This window comes from Trichechus manatus, unplaced genomic scaffold, assembly GCF_000243295.1.
Source record: "Trichechus manatus latirostris isolate Lorelei unplaced genomic scaffold, TriManLat1.0 scaffold00001, whole genome shotgun sequence".
NCBI classification, from domain to species: Eukaryota; Metazoa; Chordata; class Mammalia; order Sirenia; family Trichechidae; genus Trichechus; species Trichechus manatus.
The window spans coordinates 24,409,960-24,433,556 of NW_004443937.1; the positions used below are offsets into that span (position 1 = coordinate 24,409,960).

The window sequence follows — 23,597 nt, forward strand, 5'->3', positions numbered from 1 at the left end:
TATCTTTGGCTATGTGTATTTTCACCAAAAAAAAAAAAGGTTGAGAAGTTAGAGGGTTAATATGTTGTGGAGTTGTTAACCAATATCATAAAACAACATGTGTACTACTGTTTCATGAGAAACTATTTGTTCTGTAAGCCTTCACCTGAAGTACAATAAAATGTAAAAGAAAAAGAATGAAAAAGAAAAAAAAAATTGTTGTTTAAAGTATAAACAGCGAAACATACGCCAAATCAACAATTTCTACATGTATAATTCAGTGACATTGATCACATTCTTCAAATTATGCAACCATTTTTGCCCTGCATTTCTGAATTGTTCCTCCCCTATTAACAAAAACTCACTATCCCCAAGCTTCCTATCTAACCTTTCAAGTTGCTGTTGTCAATTTGATTCCATGTAGATAGTTCTTCAAAAGAGTATGATGTCCAAGGCAAACATTCTTTACTAAATAAGCTGACCGATTGTTTGGTTTAAAGATTTCAGGGGATATTTTTGGCTTAAGATTTAAAGATTATCTCTGGCAACAGTTTTGGAGTTCATCCAGCCCCAATGTCTCTAGAAAGTCTGGATTCCATGAGAATGTGGAATTCGGTTCTGGATTTTTTCCCTTTTGACCAGGATTCTTCTGTAGACTCTTTGATCAAAATGTTCAGTGATGGGAGTTGGTCACTGTTCCATTCTTCTGGTCTCATAAGCCTGACCGTTTTGAAGAAAGTGAGGAAAGTCATCTCATCTCTGCTTCTCAGCACTGTTGAATCACATCAGGGCAACCACAGCTTCTGAAACTGTCCCCAACAATACCTTTATCAGATGTATTTTGGAGAACCAGTCACCCCCAAATGAAATGAAATGAAAATCACCCACTTTTTTTGATGAGTAATTCAGAATTCTCTGATTAGAATTTTCTGGAGCCTCCAAACAACTTTATCAAGCTGGCCAGGGAGGAAAAATTGAGACCTATCAACCATATACGTGTTTCTCTTTATTTAATAGCTGTGTTTCTGAAATGTGTGTAAATCAGAATTTTATAAGTCAATTTCTGCATTCCTTTTGATTAGCATTGTCATCTCATGGAGGATTTAAGAGGCACAGCCGTTGTACTGGAGTTTTACATTTCTCAGCTCCTTGGCTGTTGTCTCAAGTAGTAGCTCTGGGCTGGGAGCCCAAAGACTCTCTTCCATGCTCAGTTGTGTCACTAACTAGCAGGGTGGCTTTGGACAAGATACCTAACTCCTTTGGGCTTCAATGGCCTCGTATATTAGGAACTTGAGCATATCTGAGCAGCCTTTTAACTCTGTAATTCTGGTTAAATTTCCTCAAACATAAACAGCAAAGGTTTATATGGATCCAGCAATCTTCCTGGTTTTCTAAAGGAGTTCTGGGTGTTTCTTCCATCACTTGCACATTAGGTTTGTGGTTTCAGTTCTCAGAAGGTTTCTTTCCCGTTTATAAGAGGCTGGCCTCCAGGTTGGGTGTGCCACCACCTGGGACAGCAGGAGACTTAGTTGTTGGTCTGAAACACAGATTAATAACCTGGAGCTCATTCCAGCAGGAAATTTACAAAAGAAGATATGCAAATGACCAATAAAGCATACTATAAAATATTTCCCTCACTAGTAGCCAAAGAAATACAAATTAAACAGCAGTGAGGTGCCATTTTTCCACACAGCAAAAAAGCCATATGCCGTCACATGCTGCAGGAAGGAATGAGTTTGGAACAACCTTTCTGAAGGTTGGCAACATATAGTGAGAGCCTTAAAAATGTTCACACTTTCGAACCCACTAATTGCACTTCTAGAAATCTATCCTATGGAAATAATCAGAAATGCATGCTTATTCCAAGGTATTCGTGTAAGGGTTATTTCAAATAGCTAGAAACTTGGATACACCCGAAGTGCTCTAACATGCTGAGAAAGGGTAAACAAAGTATAGCTAGTTACCATCGAATCGATTCCAACTTACAGTGACCCCGTGTGTGTCAGAGTAGAACTGTGTTCCGTAGGGTTTTCAGTGGCTCTGATCTTTTGGAAGTAGATCTCCAGGCCTTTCTTCCAAGGCGCCTCGGGGTGGATCTGAACTACCAGCCTTTCATTTAGTAGCCAAACACTTAACCGTTTGTGCCACCCAGGGACTAAATAAATCAAGCCCATCTATATTGAGAACGCTTGCACAACTGTTTAAAATTATTTTACAAAGAATGTTTAAAAATGTGGAGAAATGTATCTGAAGTAATGGGAAGTTAAAAAAAAAAAAGTAAGTTACAAAATTTTGGAGCCCTGGTGGCGCAGTGGTTAAGAGCTACAGCTGCTAACCAAAAGGTCGGCAGTTTGAATCCACCAGCTGTCCCTTGGAAACCCTATGGGGCAGTTCTACGCTGTCCTTAGGGTTGCTGGGAGTCCATATTGACTCAGTGGCAATGGGTTTGGTTTTTGTTTGTTTGTTTGTTATACACAAAGCAAGAAAAAGGCTAGAAAAAACTATGCCAACATGTTAACACTAGTTATCTCTGAGTGGTGAGGTTACTGTTGATTTTCTTTTATTTTTTTTGATGCACTTCTGACTTTTCCACATTTTTTACAATAATTGTGTAACCTTATAATTGAAGAAACAAAGTCATTTACAATGTGTATTCCAAAGAAAGGGAGTCCCTGAGTGGTGCACATGGTTAAGCGCTGGACCACTTACTAACCAAAAGGCTGGCGGTTCAAACCCACCCAGAGGCACCTCAGAAGTAAGTCCTGGTGATCTGCTTCTGAAAGGTCACAGCCTTGAAAACTGTGTGGAGCAGTTCTACTCTGCACACATGAGGTCGCCATGAGGAGGAATCGACTCGATGACAGCAACAATGTTCTGAAGAAGAGCAATGCGCTGAGCCTCCCTGTGGGATTCGTGGGGGTGGAGTGGGCATCAGCTTTGGGTGCTTCTCATTCTGGCCCTCAACACTGGGGTGGAAGCATACGGGGTGGGGACACATTGCAGAGGGAGAGCATGTCGCAGCTCAGTGCTGCTGGCCTGAGATAAGGAAGCCTTTTCTTGTCATGAGAGACAGCTGTAAATACAGGAATCTTGGCAGTCTTTGTTGTCGCTCTTTAATACAGCTCAGAGAGACACAGATTTCCTGGAACGAAATTCTCCCTGCAGCTCGCAGTCAGCGAAGAGCGGTGGCTGTTAGATGCTGCTGCTCCATGTGCACGGCTGCTGCTGACCCGAGAGAGCTTCGCGGGCCTGGTCCTCGGGACGTTTCCTCTTTCTCTGATCACACCAGAAACAGGGCTGTGGGAAAGGAAAAGGGAAGGGAAGGGAAGCTTTATCTGAGTCTGACCGCATTAATGAGGCCTCCCTCGGTGCCACTGGCTGTAGGGAAATGGAGATAAATGGTGGTATTTTAAGAATGAGCCATGGCTTAATACTTAGAAATTGGCGGATTATGTGAACACGATGGCCCTGAGCACAGGGTGAGGGAGAAGAGGAAGGTAAATGTAATCTGATTTAACGAAAAGTCCAAGTTAGAGACTATTTTCAGAGATCCATGGCCTTCTATTTTCTTTTCAGGTCTAAATGGTAGCTGCCTACTCAAGTCAGGAGAGTGGGCAGCAGACTCTACATAAACCAGCGAGGGCTGCACAAGTAGGTAAACATCATTCACGATGACTCGTTAGGGCTCCGATAAGAACCCTGAGATTCTTGTAGCCACGTTGTGGTTAGTACGTCCTTGTATACAAGGCTCCCCTGTGATTTTTATAAGGGCACTTAAAATAGCCTATCAGTCTATGTGCTGAAATTTCTTGTTTCTCCTAATCATTAACGTCTGTCTTCACCCCCTTGCTCCCTCTCAGTTCCTTCCTTCCTTCCCTCTCTTCCTCCCTCCCTTCCTTCCTTTCTCACTTCCATCCTTGGTTGGACAAATGTGGCCTTCAATACCCAGCAGGCCTCAATTGTAATTTCTGAATTAGTGGAGCCCAAACTAATGAAGAAATATAGATAGTCCCCGCCTTAAGACAGGGTTCCGTTCCGATGACTGTCGTAAATCGGTTCTGACAGGTGGGCAGTTGTGACTACAGGTCAGAGGACAGTGTGAGTGAAGACAAGGACGCATGTATGGGCAACGTTTAGAAAGAGCAGAGGAAGTCTTTGACTGCCAGGCTGAGGAATTTGGACTTGATTTGGAGGGAGTCAATCGTCAAGTGTGACTAGACTCTCTTCCTCTCAGCGCTGAGAATGCTCAGGCGTTGGTTTGGTTCAATGACAGCAAATAGGCAGACTCTGTGAGACAGGGATCACTTTGCGCACCATTATAGCCCCAGTGATTGACTCAGTGCCAGGCATATAGGCACTCAGTAAGTACTTGCTGAATAATAAATACGAAATTTTGCTTAACTCTATGCTTTCTAATACTGTGGCACTGAGAAGAATTCCGAGTTAACCAGGAAGTGGTGCTGTTGATTAGTGATGTCTGGATAAGTACAGGTGAAGGCAATAGGAGCAGTTGTGACAAGTTTTGCTGTCTCTACCCTAGATAAGCGATCTGAGAAAGCCCCTGCAGTACTGCAGCCGCAGGAGAAGACAAAAGTCCAGGTGAACTTCAACTCTCAGGTTGCACTGTTGCTAACTTACCAGAATTAGTACCTATTAATTTAACTAACAGGCCTTGTTTTCCGTGCCCAATATGGCAAAGCCCTGCTATTTTGTGAGAGAATGAATACCTGCTAGTTCTGGGGAAGCCTGCAATGGGCATTCCTCTGAGATCCTTCACTCTGAAATGATTACAAGCGGCTTTGAAACAGGTGAAGCTAATCGATGGTGTTAGCAGTCTGGATAATGCTTGCCCCAGGTGGGGAGATAGTGCCTGGCAGAGGGCTCCGGGAGACTGGCCCATTCTGTTCATCATTAAGCTGGGTCCTGGTGACAGGTGGGTTCATCTTGTGACAATTGAGCAGTCTGTACCCAATTGTCACTCAAGTATAGGTTATACCCTGGGGATTTTTACACTTTTAAATATGTGTGCTATACTTCATTTAGAAGTTTACTTAAGGGAGGAGGAAAGGAAGACAGCGCTGAGGGGACCCTGAGCTTCTGTTAAGGGTGATGGAAACATTTGGGAATGGATCCGAGTGATGGATGAACAACATGATAAACATCATGTCACTGAACTGTGAAGACACTGGGGAGATTTTTGAAATGGCAAGTGTTTTGTTACATCTATATTTAGCACAATTAAAAAAAGTTTTACAGGATGAGGCCAGAGGAGTGCAGCCTTAGAACTGGTGGGGAGGTCAGAGCTAGCAGGTTACCGTTCTGTCCATTCCCAGAAGGTGGCAGTGTTATGCCGCCTGATAAAGCACATGAGCAGAACAGGATTCCTTGTTTTCTTCCCAGCCCCATCCTGAGACTTACTGCTGCTGATTTTGATCATCCTACTCGTTTTTATCTTTGGAATCCAGACTATTCTCTCCTTCCTTCCATCCCAAAGACATAGTTTTCATTTCTGTTCATAGTGACCAAAGTCACCCACTCTCAGAGAGAGGAGAGGGAAAACCTCAGAAACGGATGCAGGGACACTAGAGCCTAAGACGGTAACAGCACATTCGTCCTTTTGGCACAGAGCGCGTCAGGGAAAAAGGTTCAGTCCTTTTCTTTTGTTAGGCAGCAGCGTGTAAAAATTATCTGAGGAAGATTCTAGCCTGAAAGATGAACCTGTGCTCAAAAATGTACACCCAGGAATGTGCGCAAACCAGCCCCGTGAAGCCCTCTGACGCACCAGTGGCAGCACCGCTGGGTGTCAGGGCCAGGTGTCTCTTCCTTGTAGGACACTGGCTTAATTTCCTTTGTGCTTCTAAATGTGTTTGTATCCAGTCACCTCCTTCATCTCGCCAATAAAAGGTAGTCGTAGAATTGTTTTCGGTTTTAAAACTGTTGTTGTCTTGTTAGCTGCTGTTGAGGTGCCCTCGACACATGGGGACCCCATGCACAACAGAACAAAACACTGCCCGGTCCTGTGCCTTCCTCATGATTGGTCACAGATCAGACCACTGTGCTCCATAGGGTTTTTACTGACTGATTTTCAGAAGTAGATCACCAGGCCATTCTTCCTAGTCTATCTTAGTCTGGAAACTCCACTGAAACCTGTGTAACGTCGTAACAACACACAAGTCTCCACTGACAGACAGGTGATCGCTGTACGTGAAGTGCATTGGCTGGGAATCAAACCTGAGTGTCCCGCAAGAAAGGCGAGAATTCTACCATTGAACCACCAATGTCCCATTGTTTATATATTTTTTTAAAAAAGGAAGAAAGCAACCCATTGGCACTGAGTCAAGTCCGACTCAAAATCGAGGTACCAGCTTAAACTAGATGGAAGACGAAGATGGCTGTAGGAGCTAAGCAACAGAGCAAACACCCAGTCTCGTTCATCCTCCTGTCCTGCCATCCGTCTCTGTTTATTCGTATTTGTTCATTCATTCATCCATTTTTCAAACATTTCCCAAGAGTCTGTCACCCGTGGGGCACAGTGTTAAGTGCTGGGAAGAAAAAGGGAGTAGTCCTTGCCACGGTGGGCACAGGGCAGGGGAGAGACCGGCCTTGTGTTGTAATTGCAGCACAGCCTGGCCACAGCTCCTCATGGCGGGCGTGCAGCCACAGCTCTTCATGGCGGGTGTGCTGGGTGCTGCGGACATGAAGGTGGGCTATGTGCAGAGGACAGGATGGCCTGCCGAGAAAGAAGTGCCAGAGCCTGTTGGTGAAGGATGAACCCGGGCTTCCCAGCAGCCCACGCTGGATGGGCATTCCCGCCAGAGGACACAGAGTCCTAAGGAGCATGGTGTATCCCGGGAATGAGCAAGTGTCCACGTGGCCTCAGTGAGGAATAGTGCACTTAATGGGGGAGAAGAAGCCAGGACGGTAGATAGGGGCTTGAAAGTAGAGCAAACCACACGTCCAGTCTGTGGGCACAGTTCTCTGAGCTTCCTGAGGCAGTTTTAGTACCTGACATGCTCCCCAAATGGGCCTGGACAATGCAGGCCTGGGCCCATGGCATTAAAGCCCCAGCCTGCCCTGGGTAAGGCCCGCGTAGCCTGAGGACACCAGGCTCCTCCTGGTGCTTGTGCCAGTGTTCCAGAAAAATGGGGGCCACAGACAGCACTCTCCCCTTCAGCGCGCTCCTGTGTTGAAATGCAGCGTAAGATCCTCGTGCATTTGCTTTTTAAGCCATTTTTCATCTCTCTATATAAAAGGACTCATATTTTCAGGCAGTCTTGCTAGGGCATGAACTGTGACACAAAAGAATGGCATTCTCCTGCCAACTGTGACTTTGCTGGTGGAATGTCTTGGGGGAGGTGGAGGCACGGCAGTGTTATGACTTAGATTATTATTAAGATGGAGTTCCTGGATGCAGCAAATGGTTAAGCGCTCAACTACTCACCGAAAGGCTGGCAGTTCAAACCTACCCAGAGGCGCCTCAGAAGACAGGCCTGGCAATCTGCTTCCAAAAGGTCACAGCCTGAAAACCCTGTGGAGCAGGTATACTCTGCTCACATGGGGTCTCCATGAGTTGGAACTGAATTGGTGGCAACTAACAGTAACATTGAGATGCATGTTAGAGGCTGAATAACGCTGTGATTGATTTTGTGCGCACATGCGTAGCACCTTCCAGACTGACACGGTAGGTTGCCGGGTGGGCCCTGTGACATCCCATAACACAAACGTGCACTGAATGAAGTCTGACTGCTTATTGATAAGGAGCCATTTGTTCAAGATGGGTTTACAAATGGCGTTTGTCAGCCTACCTGTTTTCATAAAGGGCGTTTGTTTCTGCCCATCAGCAGGTAAGGTTTGTTTGCTGTTATTTGGATGCCTCTAATGCCCACCCCACCTGTCTTCTTTCCTCAGAGAGCCTTTTCATAAGCTGCTGGCCCAAGGCCTCATCAAGGGGCAGACATTCCGCCTGCCGTCCGGACAGTATCTGCAGAGAGATGAAATAGATCTCACAGGTAAGAGGGCCCATTTGGTCCCATTCAGGTACTTGCGGAGAACTAAAGCCAGTCCCAGGAGTGATGCAGTGAGCAGGCTCATGCCACAAGGGCCTGGCTGGCTGGGGAATCTTGGAAGAGAAGCTGTTGACTTCATGATCTCAAAGCCCTAGCTTGCTCTGGGCCTTCTGGTCTGCAAGCCCTAGCTTGCTGTAAGCCTTCTGGTCTGTAAGCCCTAGCTTGCTCTGGGCCTTCTGCTCTGTAAGCCCTAGCTTGCTCTGGACCTTCTGGTCTGCAAGCCCTGGCTTGCTCTGGGCCTTCTGGTCTGCAAGCCCTGGCTTGCTCTGGGCCTTCTGGTCTGCAAGTCCTGGCTTGCTCTGGGCCTTCTGGTCTGCAAGTCCTGGCTTGCTCTGGGCCTTCTGGTCTGCAAGCCCTGGCTTGCTCTGGGCCTTCTGATCTCTTAGCCTTAGCCTACTCTGGGCCTTCAGGTCTGTAAGCCCTAGCTTGCTCTGGGCCTTCTGGTCTCTAAGCCCTAGCTTGCTCTAAGCCTTCTGGTCTGTAAGCCCTAGCTTGCTCTGGGCCTTCTGGTCTGCAAGCCCTAGCTTCGTCTGGGCCTTCTGGTCTATAAGCCCTAGCTTGCTCTAAGCCTTCTGGTCTGCAAGCCCTAGCTTGCTCTGGGCCTTCTGGTCTGTAAGCCCTAGCTTGCTCTAAACCTTCTGGTCTCTAAGCCCTAGCTTGCTCTGGGCCTGTGCCTTCTGAAAGCTGGTGCTGAGACCTGCTGCCTACTCCTCGGTTCCAGCCCCCTTCAACTCAAGGGTCAGTTCAGCTTCTGGCAGGGTTTCATTTGTCTGTAAGAGAATCAACTGAGGCATCACCTCCTGTCCCAGTTCATCTTGGGGACAGAGCCCCAGACCCAAGAGACACTCTCCCAAGACTCAGGCACTCCCAGCATTTCTCCCCACGTCATCCAGAAGCACATTTCCGAACCTCGAGGGCCATCGCTCTGCTTACTGGGCAGCACCCTTGAGCTGCCCTGGCTAGCGCTTCCCTAGTGGATAACCTCTCCCTGGTTCCCCTGAACTCCCATCTTCTCCCACCTCTCACCGCGCCTTCTTCTCTACGCTCTGTGTTTTTGCCCCTACCTTAAAGAGATTTCCTCCTGCCAGTCTGTAGGTGGCATGATGAGGGCGTATCGTGCCTGGCCCCGGCACACAAGCGAAATAAATGACATGTCAGAACATAGGGGAGGTAGATGAGGGCAGCCATGAGGAAACGCCCAGTACTCTGGCCATTAAAGGTATATAACCCATGCCTAGTAGATGAGATTAGGTACCCAACAGCCCCTTCCACAGTAGACTGCCTCCCAAGCCAAACTAGAGAGAGGCTTTAGGTGGAAATAGTCGATCGAATTACCCGGTTAAAGCAATGCTGTATCAGGGTTTAGGGTGGTCGGCATGGACCCAAGGAGAGAAAGAAGCTGAGGAGGCAGAAATTGGCAGTGTTTCTCCAGCACAGACCAGAGGGAAGAGGAGTTAAATCCAGAGCACGTGAATTTCAGCCCACAGTGAGGTGCTCTGTGTTATGGGCAGGGCTGCCATGTATAGCTGTGCAGTTTGCACACTGCTCAAAGGCACCCAGCCAGTGGGGTTGGGACCAGGAGTCCAGCCACTTGCCAAACCATATTCCTCAGGGCCACAGCTTCCAAGAGAGGGTACCTCTTTCTAACTTAATTCCTCTGCCCAGAAAGATGCTTCTTTCCTAATTTGTTCAAGGGTGCAAAAAGGCCTAGCCACAGCCCGGGAGAGTAGAGAGGGCAGTGTTTCTCCTAGCCTCACCACCGGCCAGATAAAACATCTTCCAGGACTGCAATCTCAACTTTGCTCTCCGGTCGCGGGGCAGGCAGTCTTCAGAACATTCAGAACATCCTTTGACTTCCATGCAGACTTGCCCACTGGGCGAGAGTGCTTTGGTCAGCAGGGCCAGGTTTCCATCTGCCTAATGGATGTCCCTCTCAGGAAGCGTGGGATTGGCTTTTGGGTGTATGCCACGGTTTCTTGGGCGTTTGCTTTCTGCTGGAGTCAGAAGGGATGGAAATCTACCCATGGGCGGATTTATCATGAGAATAACAGGGGCATCACCCAAACCCAGCTGTGGGAAATATCACCAGGCCTCACGGCAAATAGGAAGTCACCAGGCCACTCCTGTAACTTCTCTCTTTCTTGAGCCTCTAGTTCCTCATCCGGCTTCTCTCTTCTGCTCCAATCCCCTTCCTCTGCCAGGCTAGGATTCTGCTTTCCCCTAATTTCAGTTTACAAGGTGAACAAGCCTTGCCTTATCTCGTCAGGACCTTATAGTTCTGGTGCTCAACAACATCGAAACAGAGTTTCTGTGCCTCGTAGATCTGATTGCTGAGAAGGAGCTTAGCCTTGTCAGGTGTCCTCTACCGGTTGCATCCACCGTGGCTTGGCAATATGGTCACCTCGTCCACATGTGGCCACCGTCTGGGGAGTGGGCAGTCATTGTGGGCCGGCTGGCACCACAAAGGGACCACCACATTTAGCGTGAGCCCAGTTAGCTCACTCCAGGTGCCCTGATCGTACAAAAGCATGTTGGGTGAGCACGACATGGAAGCAGGGAGAGCAGGCCTTGAGGAGAAGTGACCTCTCAGGGGGCTTTGCTGCCCTGGGACCCTGACTGGTCTGCTGCCAGCTTCTGTAGGAGACCCTGAAACCCGAAAGAAAACAGCAATTTGTGCAAGTATTTTTTTTTTTTTTTTTTGACTTTTCCTTTGAATATAAACTAAAATGTTTACAAAGGGGAAAATTGTTTTGCAACTGACAAAAAGCTGGCACAGGCCCTTATAACTGTACTATTTATTCATGAAAGGGAGGTTTGTGGGAGGGAGGTAGGCAGGCTCATTTATTTAAGAAAAAAAATTTTTTTTCATAATATAATATAGAGGGACCATGAAGTCTTCTTAAAACCAAACAATAGTTTAACTTAACTGGTAAAGAATGTCTGCCTGGAGCATTGTGCTCTTTTAAGAACTACCTATATGGGATCAAATTAACAACAGCAACTCAAAAGATTAGATAGGAACCTTAGGGGGAGTGAGTTTATGTTAATGAAGGAGGAACAACCCAGAAACGGAGGGTGAGAATGGTTACACAACTCGAAGAGTGTCATCAGTGTGACTGAATTGTACAGGTAGAAACTGTTGAATTGGTATTTGTTCTGCTGTGTATATATATTCTTAACAACAACAACAAATAAAATAAATTTAAATATAGATACATACATATATGTCTAGAGAGAGAGAGAGTGGGGGGAGAGAGAGAGAGACAAGTGTAGTAGGATTCTTCAAATGGACACTTTTAATCGCCCACCCAATATTCTCTCTTTTTTTTTTAATCTTAATATGGGTCATTGACAACTGAAGCATTCTTGGAAGATCAATAAATACTGAGGGTGCTAATTAATAAATAAATAACCAAAGAAGGGAGAGTGACTGAAGAGAAACTTATTGAGGAAAATATTATGTGGCAAGAGGCAGCTACGAACCCAAAATTTGGTTTTCATGTTCCTTTTTTTGTGTGTGTTTTAGGTGAAAGTTTACAGCTCAAGTTAATTTCTCATACAAAAATTTATACACATGTTGTTTTGTGACATTACTTGCAATCCCCACAATGTGACAGCACACTCCCCCTTTCCTCCCCGGGTTCCCTGTGTCCATTCGACCAGTTCCTGTCCCTTCCTGCCTTCTCATCCTGCTTGTGGATAGGAGCTGCCCATTTGGTCTCATATATCTGATTGAACTAAGAAGCACATTCTTCACGTGTATTATTTTTTGTTTTATAGCCTTGTCTAATCTTTGTCTGAAGAGTGGGCTTCGGGAATGGTTTTAGTTCTGGGTTAACAGTGTGTCTGGGGGCCGTAGCTTTGGGAGTTCCTCTAGTCTCAGACCGTTAAGTCTGGTCTTCTCACTAGAATTTGAGATCTGCACCCCACATTTCTCCTGCTCCCTCCGGACTCTCTGTTGTGTTCCCTGTCAGGGCGGTCATTGGTAGTAGCCGGGCACCATCTAGTTCTTCTGGTCTCAGGCTGATGGAGTCTCTGGTTCATGTGGTCCTTTAGTCCTTTGGGCTAATATTTTCCTTGTGTCTTTGGTTTTCTTCATTCTGCTTTGTTCCAAGTGGGATAGGACCAATTGATGTATCTTAGACGGCTACTCGCAAACCTTTAAGACCCTAGACGTCACTCACCAAAGTGGGATGTAGAACGTTTTCTTAATGAACTTTGTTATGCCAATTGACCTGGATGTCCCACGAACTAATATTTTCTTATTGAATGCACTTTTATAGAAACAAATTCAGAATCACACATACCATACCTGTGTGTTCTTTTCGTGTCCAGGTTCTGTTCCTGAGCACTCAAAAACGAAAGAGGCATTAGAGGTGACGTGGGAGAAGATGAGTAAGTCCAAGCACAATGGCGTGGACCCTGAGGAAGTTGTGGAGCAGTATGGGATCGACACAATTCGGCTCTACATTCTTTTTGCCGCCCCTCCTGAGAAGGACATCTTGTGGGACGTGAAGAGTAAGTCACCTTACTGCTTCCTGGCCTGCTTCCATTGTGATCTGCCTTGGACTCAAAAGGAATTTGGGGAAGGAAATGCCTTTGCTGAAGATGGTAGTAGAGACTTTGCGGAATCAGTTCCAATTTGTCGAACATCCTGTACCATTCTTAGACCAGTGTTCTCAAACGTAGGTGAGCCTCAGGATAGTCTGGGGAGGGAGCCCATTGCAAATGCAGATTCCCAGTCTTCACCCAAGACCCAGTGACACTATCTCCAGGAAAGGGTCCCAGGAATCTGCCTTTTAAGCTTTGTGGTGATTCTGATGCAAGGTGTACGGGGACCACACTTCAAGAACTGTTTCCTCAGAGACAAATTGGCTTCCATGCTGCTCCTAGGCCTGCTATTGTCCAAAGAGGACAGTGCCTTCCTAATCTGCCCTGAAAGGTTTTTTTTTTTCCTAGAACACTGTCCTCTTCTCTCACCAATCCAGAAAGCTCTAGGTGGGGGCTGGTTCTCTTCAGTCACCACAAACAGCCTCCAGAGACCCTCAGGGGAGATTTGCCTCTCCAAAGCTGCTTAGATCTAAAATGACATAAGGTAAAATAATCTTAAGTATCTGGATATTCTAGAATAAACTGAGAAACACTCATTTTTCCTCCATGTGATCTGCCCTAACTAGTATGGGAATAAGAAAATCTGATGCCTGTGATCTTGAGACTTACGTGAAGTGTGTACATTATTTGAGGAATCACTGTTGGTTTCGACATGCCATTTCTCGGGAGAAGTGTGGCCTGGAGCTGAGCTTATAGATGCCAGTCCTAGAACTAGCTGCATTGGAGTCCCTGGGCATGCTTGTTAAAATACAGACACAGGCTCTGTCTCCCCCCCTTGACCTGTGGGACACGTCCCGGGAACCTGTTTCTCACAAGCCCCGCAGGTGGTCCTGGTGTGCATCTAGGCTTAAGGATACCTAGACCAGTAGCCAAACAGTAAGAGGACCTGGTGGTTGTTATTACGTGCTGTCGAGTTGATTCCAACTTATAGCAACCCCATGTGAGAGAGTAGAACTGCCCCATAGGGTTTTCTAGGCTGTAATCTTTATAGAAGTAGATTTCCAGGTCTTTCTCGCATGGAGCCTCTGGGTGGCTTCGAACTGCCAGCCTTTTACTTAGCAGCCGAGAGCTTAACCAGAGGACCTGGACTGGCCCTAACTGGTTAGTGAGGTGACCCAGGGCCACCAGGTGGAGCTGTTCAACTTTTCCAGAAGATCAGGGTAAACGTTAGATTTAATGAATATGTTTGAAGATCGTAATTCACAGCTGTCTGACGAGGGTGGGGATTGTGTCCCCCACGCTGTGGCAGTGCGGCACCAGATGTGGCTTGCGGACTGCTGCCACGCTGTGTCACCTGGCCACGCAGTACTTCTGTTTGTAAGTGAGAAATTCACACGTGGTGTCAATCCACTGTGGCTCTGAGCACGCTGCTAGTGCCAAAGGCATTTTTGTCACAGCAGGCTTTCTTAATGAAGGAGGCAGCACACTGCTGGACATCCTGGCCCGAGCTTCTAATCCCGTCACAGGCCACTCACGGGCAGTGCTTGGAGTAGCCCTGTTATCCAGTATTGTAAGTATCTGGGGCTCTAAGAACATGATAGGATCAACCCTGGTCTGAACTTCATCCTGACCTCAGATGAATCCATTAGGGCCCAGTGAAGATCGCATCCATTCACAGATGCTTTTCTCGGCTTAGTTACAACCAATTGATCATTCTCACATGCTCTTTCTCTTTCTCATTTACTGACACTAAACTCAGCCGACGCTCTCCCTGGGGTGCTGAGGTGGCAGCAACGTCTGTGGTCCTTGACAACCCGATTTATTGAGGCCAGGGCTTCCGGAAATGTTCCCAGGCCTCAGCTGTTGAACAACGAGGAAAAAGCTGAGGCCAGGAAGCTTTGGGAGTACAAGAACTCGGTCATCTCTCAGGTCAGAAGCTCTCCAGTGGACACTGGTTGATTCTGTAACTCACCATTCTTTGGGAGCCTTTGCCTTGTGGTTTGTGTGGCCCTCCCTGCCTCGGTGTGCGCCACAGCAGGTCTTCCTTCCTTACTGCGGCGGCCCCACTTGCCTTGATTAGTTGATACCCACCACCTTGGGTGCTCCACCACGGTAGCACAGCAGTACACACAGTCTAATGGAAGAGGCCCTCCCTTTGATGATGTCTCACATTTGTCTGTCCTGGATGGAAGGAAGCTGTCCTCTTCCCCAGTTTCCATAGTTTAGCAAAGGGTCCACTTAGCTGATGACACACTACATACGTTATGTTTAGAGTTGAAAGGGGCGTTAAGAGACCATCTCCTTTAGCCTCCTCATTTTACAGACGGAGACAGAGATAAGGCCCAGAGAGGTTAAATGTCTTGCCCAGAGTCACACAGCTAGTCAGGAACAGAGTAAAGACTAGAATCCTAGTTCCCCGATGCCCAGCGTAGTGGGGACTTTGCTATTCCATCACTTCGTTACGCAATATCCGTGTTAGTAATGGTTAAGTCTTGCAAATTAATAATTTGTTCATATTACCTTCTAAGTGTACAATTCAGTGACATTAATTACATTCACCATGTTGTCCAGCCGTCACCACTGTCCATTGTCAAATCATTTTTTAATGGCTTGCTGATATCCCCAGATTCTTCCTGTGCCTTTTTTTTTTTTTAAGATGTGCTGATTCAAACTTCTAGAGTCGGCTAAGGTCCCTGACCTGGACTCTAATGATATTGAGAGGGCAGATTCTTTCCTCTCTTGTTTGTATAACCTGAAATGGCTGTGTGTCTGGCCTGGTTCTCATTTGGTGACACTTCAGCTTTATTTCCTGTGGAGAAGTAGTGCTCCCCGAATTGAATTCAGTGATCTGAGTGATGCGTGAGTGATTGTTTTCATACCGCATAGTTCCTCTCTGGGTTTGGCAAATTCTTCTATTCTTGCAGATAATCAGATTGGGTTATTTCAATGATTTGGAAACTCTTGTCATCTTAAAGACATGTTACTTTTCTAAATTCTTACACGTGGTCAAAATTGAAAAGCAACCAAACAGGAAAATTGTATTGGTGTTCTTATTTTGACTCCACATTTCAAAATGTAAAACTAACCTTATCCCATTTGTTAACACCCCGCATTGTGAATTAAAGTCCAAGGGGAAGGGCTATCCTTTACCCACTCTCCTGCTTACTTGTTTTGATGTTTGCTCATCAGGGAGCCTGGCATCCTAGTCAGGTAATTAGCATTGGTTTTTGAACACCTACTTCAGGAACCAGCACTGTCCCAGACAGGGGGGAGGAGGGACAGTCTTGAATCATGGAAATACTGACCATGAATTAAAAAATCTTTGACTGATGAGCCAAGTAGAGTGATTATTTGAGACAGTGAATACGTTTGTAAATATCTTTGATTGCGTTCATTGAACTTTGCATATTTTTCACAATTCAGAGTGTTTTGTTTTTTATTTGTTTTTTGTGGAAAGTTTAAAAGAATTTTGAAGAAAGTGAGTAATTCCATTTTTACCCATAGGTGACTGCCCATTTCACAGAGGACTTCTCACTGAATTCTGCGATTTCTCAGCTGATGGGACTCAGCGGCACCCTCTCAGTAAGTGGCCTGTCTGTCCTCATTGGCTGACAGTAGTGGGGAGCGCAGCTTCTAGCCGAGTGGTGAGGTGGTCACTGGGGACAGACAGGCCAGGACAGACAGCAGCACCACAGGGTGTCACCTCCCCAGGGTGATTGTGTTATCTTAAAGAAGCATTTTCTCAGTAGTTGCAGCCTAGTTTTATTGCTAGAAGGTTCTTAAAGATTGTCTGGTCCAAACCCCAGCCCATCTTCTTTTGCAGATGAGGACACTGAGGCCAGGGAAGCTAAACGACACCACCAGTTGGTTAGTGAGAAGCCCAGGACCAGAGTCCAGACTCCCTCTACTCTGGCCATGCTCTTTTCTTCCTGCCCCCACTACCTGATTTCTTCATGCTCACACTGCCTGATTTCTTCATGCCCCCACTGCCTGATTTCCTGAATGAACACCTTCCTTGGAGGGTAGTTGTAAGAAGCAAATGAGTTCGCATTAGACCGAGGGCATAGCAAGGTCTCAGTTAATAGAAATACATTTGTTGTTGCTGCTGCTGCAGCTGTCTTAAATACCGTGATTAAATGGGGAAAGTTTTCTGTCCAGAGCAAAAGCAGGTGGTAGAGAAGGTTTCTCCCCACCTGCTTGTGTTGCTTTACTTCAGATATGCGTTAGTTCCTAGAGCTGCCGTAGCACATTCCCACCAACTGGGGGCTTAAAGCTACGGAAATTTATTCTCTCTTGGTTCAGGAATCCAGAAGTCCCAAGTCAAGGTGTTGGCAGGGCTGGTTACTTTTGGTGACTGTTCCATGCCTCTCCCTAGCTTCTGGTAGTTGCCGGCAATCCTTGGCGTACATTGGTTTGTGGCAGCATGATACCAGTCTCTGCCTCCGTGATCACACGTTGTCTCTCTGGGTGTCTGTGTTTTCTCTTATAAACACACTCGCCATTGGATTAGGGCCCACCGTAATTCAGTATGACTCTTGGCGCAGTGGTTAAGTACTCAGCTGCGAACCAAAAGGTCAGTGGTTTGAACCCACCAGCCACTCCGTGGAAGAAAGACCTGGTGATCTGCTTCCATAAAGATTTACAGCCTTGGAAACCCTATGGGGCAGTCCTACTCTGTCCTACAGGGTCGCTATGAGTTGGAATCGACTCAATGGCAGTGGACTTGGTTTTGGTTAATTACATCTGCAGAGACCTTGTTTTCAAATAAGGTCACATTGTATTTCCAAATAAGGTCACATTCTGACATGAATTTGTTGGTGGGGTGCACTGTTCAACGCAGTTTAATATAATGTTCTTTCGTACCCATGCTTATTTTTTATGCCTCAGTATGCTTACACTGTTGTTCTTTTCTGTCCTTAGCAAGCTTCTCAGCAGGTGCTTCTGCACAGCCCCGAGTTTGAAGATGCTCTGTGTGCCCTGATGGTGATGGCTGCACCGATGGCCCCTCACATAACCTCAGAGCTCTGGGCAGGTACGCAGGGAGCTCTTGTTTGACCAGTTAACTGCTAACCGGGGTGTGGCCATATTACATACACAGCTGTCCTCAGCTATGGAGTCCAGTGTTTGGCATCTACACTCAGGGACCTCTCTGCCTTGTATGCTGAATGGTGGTACTACTTCTACATGGTCACCGTGCCAAAGGGCAAGACACTGCCCCACTTTGGAACAGTGTCCAGACTAACATGACTATTGATATCACCACAGAGCATCCCTTCTCAGCCCAGCTTCCTCATATCCACATATCATGACCCTATATTATCTTTTTAAGATGGAAAACTCTTGTTTCTTCCCCCTTTACAGATGGAGTAAAGGGCACCTGGCGTTAAATCGCAGATCCATAATTTACTCGAGACTGTGATTCAGTCCTAGTCTCCAAACGAGTTATACCCAAACTAGGGGCCGAAGCAGGGCTGGCTACCTGAGGCTCATGTGGGTTAAATGTAGATACCTCTGCCTCACTCACTTGGCGATCTTGATTCTGAAGTTCTGGGGAGGGGCAGAGACTCTGTGTGTAACCAGCTCCCTGGTGACTCTGATGGACAGGCAGATGGGGAGCAAGGCCCTCAACAGAAGGACCTCAGGGCAGCCTGTGGAGAACACCGGATGGGTCCCATCGGTAGCTGCAACAGACCACAACCAGAAAGACCTCTGTCCTCTCCTTTGAAAACATAATGTGAACATTCTTTACATAGGGAGCTATTTTTTCTAAATGGTGTGAGGTTTATACTCTCTTCCTTTCGTGGAAGAAAAAGCACAAAATTCCATCGCCATGAAATCATTCCCAGTCCCCTTAGGAGAGTCGGTGTAGTTAAACCCAGCATTGCAGGCAGTTTGAGTGTGTTTAGCTGCAGCGTGGCTGAGTTCGAGATGCTGGCAGGTAGGGAAAGATGCTCGCTTCACTGTGCCCCAGCAGTGGTCCTGATATGGGAATGGAAGTGGAGTGAGGAGGTGCTGTGCCCTGGCAGGAGAACTTGATGATGGCCATGCTGGGCCCTGTTCTCCAAGCCTTGTAGTCACAGGTCTCCTGTGATCTTGGAAGTTTTAGATGAGCCTGCAAGAGAATGCTGCGTGTACATAATACTTTCGTCTGGGAGCCTCTGAGAAGTAGCATCCTCACAGCAGCCTTCCCAACACCTCCACCAAGGCAATGAGGTATCACTCGGGTAGCACCAATTCATGAGACGAGTCCTACTGACCACTAACTCCACAGAAAAGTCATTGAATGGAAGCTCACTGTTAAACCCTTTCAAAGACTAAACCAGAAAAAAACCCAAACCCTTTGCCGTCAAGTCAATTCCAACTCATAGCGATCCTATATAACAGAGTAGAACTGCCCCACAAAGTTTCCAAGGAACAGCTGGTGGATTCCATCTGCTGACCTTTTGGTTAGCAGGCTGAGCTCTTAACTACTGTGCCACTGAGGGAAAAAAGTAAGGAACTGCAGGAAAGAAGCAATGGCATTTCTCATTTCCAAGTGAGAAGGGAGAAGGGCTATTTCCTGGCTCAAAATGAGGAGTGAGCCCTCATCAGATGTGTGTTGCCCTGTGATGAATGCCCTGAGCCTCGAGTTGCAGAATTGAAGGATTCTATGGGGAAAATATTGAACAACATAGGAAGCGTCAAAAGAAGGTAGAGGAAATACACAGAGTCACTATACCAAAAAGAATTGATCTACATTCAGCCTTTTCAGGAGGTAGCATGTGATCAAGAACCGGTGGTATTGAAGGAAGAAGTCCAAGCTGTACTGAAGGCATTGGCGAAAAGCCTCCAGGAACTGACAGAATACCAGTTGAGATGTTTCAACAAACAGGTGCAGTGCCAGAGGTCCTCACTCATCTATACCAGGAAATTTGGAAGACTCCTACCTGGCCAACCGACTAGAAGAAATCCATATTTGTGCCCATTCCAAAGAAAGGTGATCCAACACAATGCAGAAATTATCGAACAATATCATTAGTATAACACAAGTAAGATTTTACTAAAGATCATTCGAAAGAGGTTGCAACAGTACATCGACAGGGAACTGCCAGAAATTCAAGCTGGATTCAGAAGAGGATGCGGAACGAGGGATATCATTGCTGATGTCAGATGGATCTTAGCTGAAAGCTAAGGGGATACCAGAAAGATGTTTACCTGTGTTTTATTGACTATACAAAGGCATTCGACTGTGTAGATCATAACAAATTATGGATAAAACACTGAAGAATGGGAATTCCAGAACACTTAATTGTGCTTACCAGGAGCCTGTACATAGACCAAGAGGCAGTTGTTCAAACAGAACAAGGGGATACTGTGTGGTTTAAAATCAGAAAAGGTGTGTGTCAGGGTTGTATCCTTTCACCATACTTGTTCAGTCTGTATGCTGAGCAAATAATCTGAGAAGTTGGACTATATGAAGAAGAATGTGGCATCTGGATTGGAGGAAGACTCATTCACAACCTGCGATATGCAGATGATAACCTTGCTTGCTGAAAAAGAAGAGGACTTGAAGCACTGATGAAGGTCAAAGACTACAGACTTCAGGATGGATTACACCTCAACATAAAGAAAACAAAAATCCTCACAACTGGACCAATAAACAACATCATGATAAATGGAGAAAAGATTGAAGTTGTCAAGGATTTCATTTTACTTGGATCTTTTACTTGGATCCACAGTCAGCGTGCACGGAAGCAGCAGTCAAGAAATCAAACAATGTATGACATTGAGCAAATCTGCTGCAAAAGACCTCTTTGAAGTGTTGAAAAGCAAAGATGTCACTTTGAGGACTAAGGTGCATCTGACCCAGCCATGGTGTTTTCAGTCGCCTCATATGCATGTGAAATCTGGACAGTGAATAAGGAAGACTGAAGAAGAATTGACCCCTTTGAATTATGGTGTTGGCAAAGAATATTGAATATACCATGGACTGCCAGAAGAACGAACAAATCTGTCTTGGAAGAAGTACAGCCAGAATGCTGCTTAGAAGCAAGAATGGTGAGACTTCATCTCATGTACTTTGGACATGTATATCAGGAGGGACCAGTCCTTGGAGAAGGACATCATACTTGGTAAAGTGGAAGTTCAGCGAAAAAGAGGAAGACCCTCAGTGAGATGGATTGACACCGTGGATGCAACAATGGGCTCAAGCATAACAACTGTGAGGATGGTGCAGGACCAGGCAGAGTTTCATACTGCTGTACACAGGGTCACTATGAATCGGAACTAACTGGACGGAACCTAACAACAACATCTAAGGATGGGGGGATTTGTTCTGGATTGGGTGCTGTCAGAAGTTGGGTTTATTGCACATTGCAGTGAAGGAGACACACAGCATGGGGAATTGTGGGGCATCCCCGTAAGAAAGTGTGAGGAAGGACCTATTATAGGATTTGAGCTTTGATTCATTTTGGGAAGGGTCTAAGGAAGCGGGGATTCATTCTGGATTGGATGCTGTTAGTAGGAACAAATTCTATGATTATCTCAAGAAATCTTATTATTGGGAGGGCATACCAGAGCAAGAGTAAAACGGTAATTGGTAAAGAAGTAGCAGTCACTCGTATTTGCCAAGAGACGGGGGATGTTTGCTGTTTTGTGAGTTGCACAGTGACCTTGTCTTTGTGCTTAGATGAAATTATGAAGTGGTCTTGTTTTGTCTCACTTTACCATGGTTTCAGTGTGACCTTGTCTGATGTAGTTGTTCTGTGAGATTGTTTATGTCCAACAGGAGAACGACATGGCCTAGCTGTGAGCACCAGGCAAGTTTCCACAACACTGAGGCCTGGCTGGGATTATCAGACCAGTTCCCAAATGTCAGGGCCTGCTTTTTTCGTTCTTTCATTTTGTTTCTTTGTTTGTTTGTTTTCATTCTCATATATGAGCACGGAAGAGAAAATGAAAATTACCCTTGCCCGCCAGAAATGAACGACCTCTGTCAACATCTTAGTGCAGATCAGTGATTATATCTATTTATCCATCTAGTTGGGTTTTGTTTTCTTTTGTTTTAGTTGCCATGTCTCTTTATTAAGGTAAAATTTATATGCCATGAAATTTACCCATTTTAAGTATGCATGCAGTGATTTAAGTAAATGTATACACCTGTGCAACCGTCACCATAAAGCAGTTTCGGAACGTTTCCATTTAGCTCAGAAAGTTCCCTCCTGCTGTTTGCAGTCTGTCCTACCCCCACGCTCAGTCCCCAGCACCACTCGTCTGCTTTCTGTCTCTATAGTTTTGCCTTTTCCAGAAATTGTATATAAAATGACTATGCAGTGTGTAGGCTTTTCTGTCTGATTTCTTTCATTTAGCATAATGCTTTTGAGATTCGTTCGTGTTATTGTGTGTACCAGTAGCTCATTTCTTTTTATTGCTGATTTAGCTGTTTTTATCATTAACCAAGAGACCATCGTATAACCTGATTTACTCACTTAAATATTCCATGAACATATTTATCTCTGAGTCATTAAATATTCTTCTCTCAAAAACCAAACCCACTGCCGTTGAGTCTATTCCAACTCATAGTGACCCTATAGACAAAGTAGAACTGCCCCATAGGGTTTCCAAGGCTGTAGATCTGTAAGGAAGCAGACTGCCACATCCTTCTCCTGTGGAGTAGCTGGTGGGTTCGAACCACTGTCCTTTCAGTTAGCAGCAGAGTGCTTAACCCACTGTGCCACCAGGGCTCCAAATATTCTTCTGTGACACCGTTTTTAATGGTTATATAGTATTCCACTATTTGCAGTTACCATTTCCCTATTGTTGGACATTTATACTGTTTATAATTCTATGTTTGTCTTAGTCATCTAGTGCTGCTGTAACAGAAATACCACAAGTGGATGGCTCTAACAAAGAGAAATGTATTTTCTTACGGTCTAATAGGCTACAAGTCCAAATTCAGGGCACCACCTCCAGGGGAAGGCTTTCTCTGTTGGCTGCGGAGGAAGGTCCTTGTCATCAATCTTCCCTTGGTCTGAGAGCTTCTCCGCGCAGAAACCTCAGGTCCAAAGGATGTGCTCTGCTCCCTGTGCTGCTTTCTTGGTGGTATGAGGTCCCCAATTCTCTGCTTGCTTCCCTTTCCTTTTATCTATTGTAAGATAAAAAATGGTGCAGGCCACACCCTAGGGAAACTCCCTTTACATTGGATCAGGGATGTGACCTTAGTAAGGGTGTTACACAATCCCACTCTAAGCCTCTTTAACATAAAATTACAATCACAAAATGGAGGACAACCACACAATACTGGGAATCATGGCCCAGCCAAATAGATACACACATTTTCTGGGGGGACATAATTCAGTCCATAGCAATGTTATTTTTTTAAAAAAAGCTGAATAGCTAGTTTTGTTCGCATTCAAAAGTATTTCCATAGAACACATATATCTAAGTGTAATTGCTTGGTCAAGAGAGATACAAAACATTAAAGCTTTTGATGCACATCCCCAAATCAAGTTCCAGAAATTCTCTGGGTCATCTGTGATTATACTTAATCAGAAACAAGCACCTCTGTCGTGACTTCAGATGTTATGAGTGGACCTTTCAATCCTTTTATGGTAAAATCACTCTGCCTGCTGGCGTAACCCAACCTGGGCCTGTCCCATCTCTGTACTCCTGGCTGATTGCTCACACTTTTTTGGCTATGAGGGTGACATCAGGGTCCACACACACCTTCTGGGCTGTAAGCAGGTAGATAAGTGTTAAGAGTAGCTCAGGCCCCCTCAGGCCCTGCGGTCAGTGTCAGAAGCCTAGGGCTTCCTGTCTGGGCTGACTTAGACACTCAGGGCAGAATGTGGAGCAACAGGTTGGCCATCTTTGCTTTACTCAGGGCTTATGTTGGTTTCCCAGGGTTAGCAAAAACATCAACCCTGAGTATAAATAAGATATACTTGTGAACATTTTTACCAACTGCATTAACTGTCCACAGTATGCCATGACTTTGCTAACCGTTCCGCTAATGTGTTTAAC

At 45.8% G+C, this 23,597-nt stretch overlaps 1 protein-coding gene across 1 annotated transcript in view; it reads left to right on the top strand.

Moving 5' to 3' along the window:
* LARS2 (leucyl-tRNA synthetase 2, mitochondrial) overlaps positions 1–23,597 on the top strand; it is a 187,033-nt gene that overhangs the window by 143,421 nt on the left and 20,015 nt on the right. Inside the window, exons 15-19 of the mRNA XM_004368452.2 lie at positions 7,888–7,988; positions 12,381–12,563; positions 14,356–14,525; positions 16,101–16,178; positions 17,517–17,628. Of these exons, the coding sequence (XP_004368509.1) occupies positions 7,888–7,988; positions 12,381–12,563; positions 14,356–14,525; positions 16,101–16,178; positions 17,517–17,628 (644 nt within the window). The remainder of the gene's footprint in view (positions 1–7,887; positions 7,989–12,380; positions 12,564–14,355; positions 14,526–16,100; positions 16,179–17,516; positions 17,629–23,597) is intronic.